Raw genomic sequence first — 3,141 nt, forward strand, 5'->3', positions numbered from 1 at the left:
GGGGGTCTCGAGGAGGATGACGCCTGGGGCAAGGCTGAGGGCTCTCCGTGGGGACTGGAGATGACGTTCCCTCAGCCTGGCGTCCACATGGCACGGGCACTCACGGGACCCAGAGCACGGGCCCTGTGGTCACACAGACCTGAGATCAAGTCTGCATAGCTCTGTGATGTTGGATAGAAGACTTACCCTCTCTGTGCCCAGCGTCCTTGTCTAAAATGGAGTTATAACCCCCCGGGCTTATAGTGGGGGTTGAGTGGGACAAGGATGTCAAGCAAGTAGCGCGCAGTGCCTGGCACCCAGGCCTGCTCAGTAAGTGGAGGCCACACCATCCTTGTCACACAGGCCTAGAAGGAAGAGCTGGGCTGGCTCACTCCACTAACTCTCTCTCTCTGTGCCCTGGGTAAGTCACGTTCCCTCTCTAGGCTCTGATTCCTCCTTCGAATAAGGAGAGAGTTGGACAACTGAGCCCAGAGGGTCCCTCCTGGGCTGCTCTTCCATGTCACAAGGATTCGTATCATTTCCAAATAGCCATGTCAGAAGACAGAGCCATCCTCAAGGTCACTAGTGACCTGAAAGGTGAGTATTTCCTGCAGATTTTCTGGCACTGAGCTACAGGAGAAGTGAGGGGACTTGGGAGCCTGTCCTTTAGTGTCCTTGAGACCTGATGTCTGATATCCACTGTCCTCCCTGCAGCTGCCGTCTCTGCCATCCTCCAGGGTTACGGCGACAGGCAGGGGCCAGTGACAGACGCCAGTGCTGAGCTGCACAGACTCTGTGGCTGCCTGGAGCTGCTGCTGCAGGTGGGACCCTCTCCTCCCCTCCCCCACCATCTCCCCAGGCCCAGACTGGGAGGGTTTCCCAGAGACTGAGCGAAGAGCCTCTGCCTCCCTCTGTTACTCTGCACTGTCTCATGTCCCTCTCCTTCCTGACATGTAACCTCACTCTTGGGGGCTGCCACTGCAGCCTGGGAAATGAGGTGGGGCAGAGCTGGGGAGGGGGCGGGGACCAGGGCCTGGGGCAGCCACCGTGCTCTGCACACTAAAGCTCCAGAAGTGTGGACGTCCCAGGACTGGCCTTTCTCTTAGCTAGTTAAGTCCCAGTTGTAACTCTCACTAGCCTTTACTGAGCACTTACTGTGTGTGCGGCTGCGGCTTTATGTGCTCCTCCTCATTTAATCCTCACTCTCTCCTCTGGGTGTCAATCACCTTCCCCTCACACACACACACACACACACACACACACACACACACACACACAGGCACACACATGCACTCATAGCCATGCACACACCCCTTCCAAATTCTCTGACTTCATCTCTTGCCAGTCTGCCACTCGCCTGCTGCACTCCAGCTGCCCTGGCCTCTGTGATCTTCCTAGAGCACACCAGGTGTGCTCCTGCTGCAGGGCCTTTGCACTTGCTGGTCCCTCTGCCTTGAACTCTCCTCCACAGAATTTGGATGGCACAGTTTTTCACTTCCTTCCAATTGGAAGGCTTCCTCTGGCCATCTTAAGCTAAGTCTTCAACACCCACTACACACACACTACACACCACTCATGCACACATACATACACCACACTTTCCATTCTCCTCCCTTGCTTTATTTTTACTGCCCAGCAGTCAGCACTATCTAACATGCTAGACGGTTTACCCATTTAGTCTGTTCATTGTCTTCCCCTACCAAGATGAGAGCTTCATGAGGTCCGTTTGCTCATTGCTGTATCCCCAGGGCTTAGATCAGGGCCTTGAACATAGTGAGTGCTCAATAATGTGTCTGAATGAAGGAAGGAGAACACTGAGGCTCAGAGAGGTCAAGCACCTTGCTCCTGGTCACACAGCCAGTAAGGACAGGGCCAGCATCTGACACCGGTTGTGCAGGAGCCCTTTCCTCTACTACATGCCCACTCAGCATGCCAGAATGCGAGGCGGGGTCTAAGAGGAAGAATTTCTATACTTTCCTTTCTCTTGTTTTCATCCCAGTTTGACCAGAAAGAGCAGAAGAGTTTCCTGGGGCCTCGGAAGGATTACTGGGACTTCCTCTGCACTGCCTTGCGGCGGCAGCGTGGGGACACAGAGGCAGCCCGCCTCGTCTGCTCACAGGACAAGGTGTCCAGGAACGGGCGCCAGGAAGACTGACTTCAGAAGCATGAAGGGTCCCTGTTACCAGGATGAGAATGTCTGGGGGGGACACAGGCCTGCCCGAAACCCCTTTCCCACCCATCCCTGCTCCACTGACCGCGGACTCCCTCACCAGGTCCCCATCTCCCCTTAGCATGGCCCTCAGCAGCCCTCCTGTCACCACTTTCCTGCTGTGGCCTTCAGGTCCCGCTACACCCTTTCTCGCCGGCCACCAGTGCCAGGCCTCTCCCGCTCCGTGCTGACCGAGCTCCTCCTGTCCTAATACCACCCCCGCTTTGCCCCCGTGTGCTCTGCAGTTGAAGACCCCTCTGGGAAAAGGCCGTGCCTTCATCCGCTTCTGCCTGGTCCACGGACAGCTGGCTGAGGCCCTGCAGCTCTGTCTCCTGAACCCAGAGCTCACCAGGTGGGGCTGCTGGGTCATCCTCCCACAAAGACCGTCTGAGCCCACTTTCCCTGCTTCGTGAAAGAGCCCTCCTTTACCCCTGATGGGTGGTTTAATGTCCTGGACAATTAAAGTGAAAGTCATGAAGGAAAAGACAAGGAAGAAAGGGCAGTGGGGAGATCAGAACCCAGGAGTCCTGTAGCATCATGGTGCTTGGGCCTCCTACTCTCAAAGGGCGACAACTCTGCCTGGGAAGTAGTCCCATTATGGTGTGCAGTGGGCTGATTCTGTGAGATTGGGGGTGGCAATAGTACCAGGGTCAAAGGCTAAGGGTGCTGATCACTGTTAACACAGGGAATGGTATGGCCCCCGGAGCCCTCTGCTGTGCCCAGAACTCCGGGAAGATATCCTGGACTCTCTCTATGCTCTCAATGGCGTGGCCTTCGACTTGGACCTGCAGCGGCCAGATCTGGATGAGGCCTGGCCCATGTTCTCAGAGTGAGTGAATGTAGTGAGGAGAAAAGCCTCTTTTCAACACCTGTTCCTATGACCACAACATGTCCCAGGCAAGGGCCAAGCTCTCAGCCTCCAGCCTCATCCTTCTCTGCCTCCCTTCTTGCTC

The 3,141-nt window shown here is 56.0% G+C and overlaps 1 protein-coding gene across 1 annotated transcript in view; it reads left to right on the top strand.

Annotated features, from left to right (window-relative positions):
* The first annotated feature begins 530 nt into the window (after window positions 1–530).
* The window catches only part of RUFY4 (RUN and FYVE domain containing 4), a 27,774-nt gene continuing 25,163 nt past the window's right edge, over window positions 531–3,141 (top strand). The window contains exons 1-5 of the mRNA XM_012642512.1: window positions 531–576; window positions 694–800; window positions 1,979–2,104; window positions 2,434–2,540; window positions 2,874–3,017. Coding sequence (XP_012497966.1) covers window positions 531–576; window positions 694–800; window positions 1,979–2,104; window positions 2,434–2,540; window positions 2,874–3,017 — 530 coding nt within the window. The remainder of the gene's footprint in view (window positions 577–693; window positions 801–1,978; window positions 2,105–2,433; window positions 2,541–2,873; window positions 3,018–3,141) is intronic.

Source organism: Propithecus coquereli, unplaced genomic scaffold (assembly GCF_000956105.1).
Source record: "Propithecus coquereli isolate 6110/MARCELLA unplaced genomic scaffold, Pcoq_1.0 Scaffold18, whole genome shotgun sequence".
Lineage (NCBI taxonomy): Eukaryota > Metazoa > Chordata > Mammalia > Primates > Indriidae > Propithecus > Propithecus coquereli.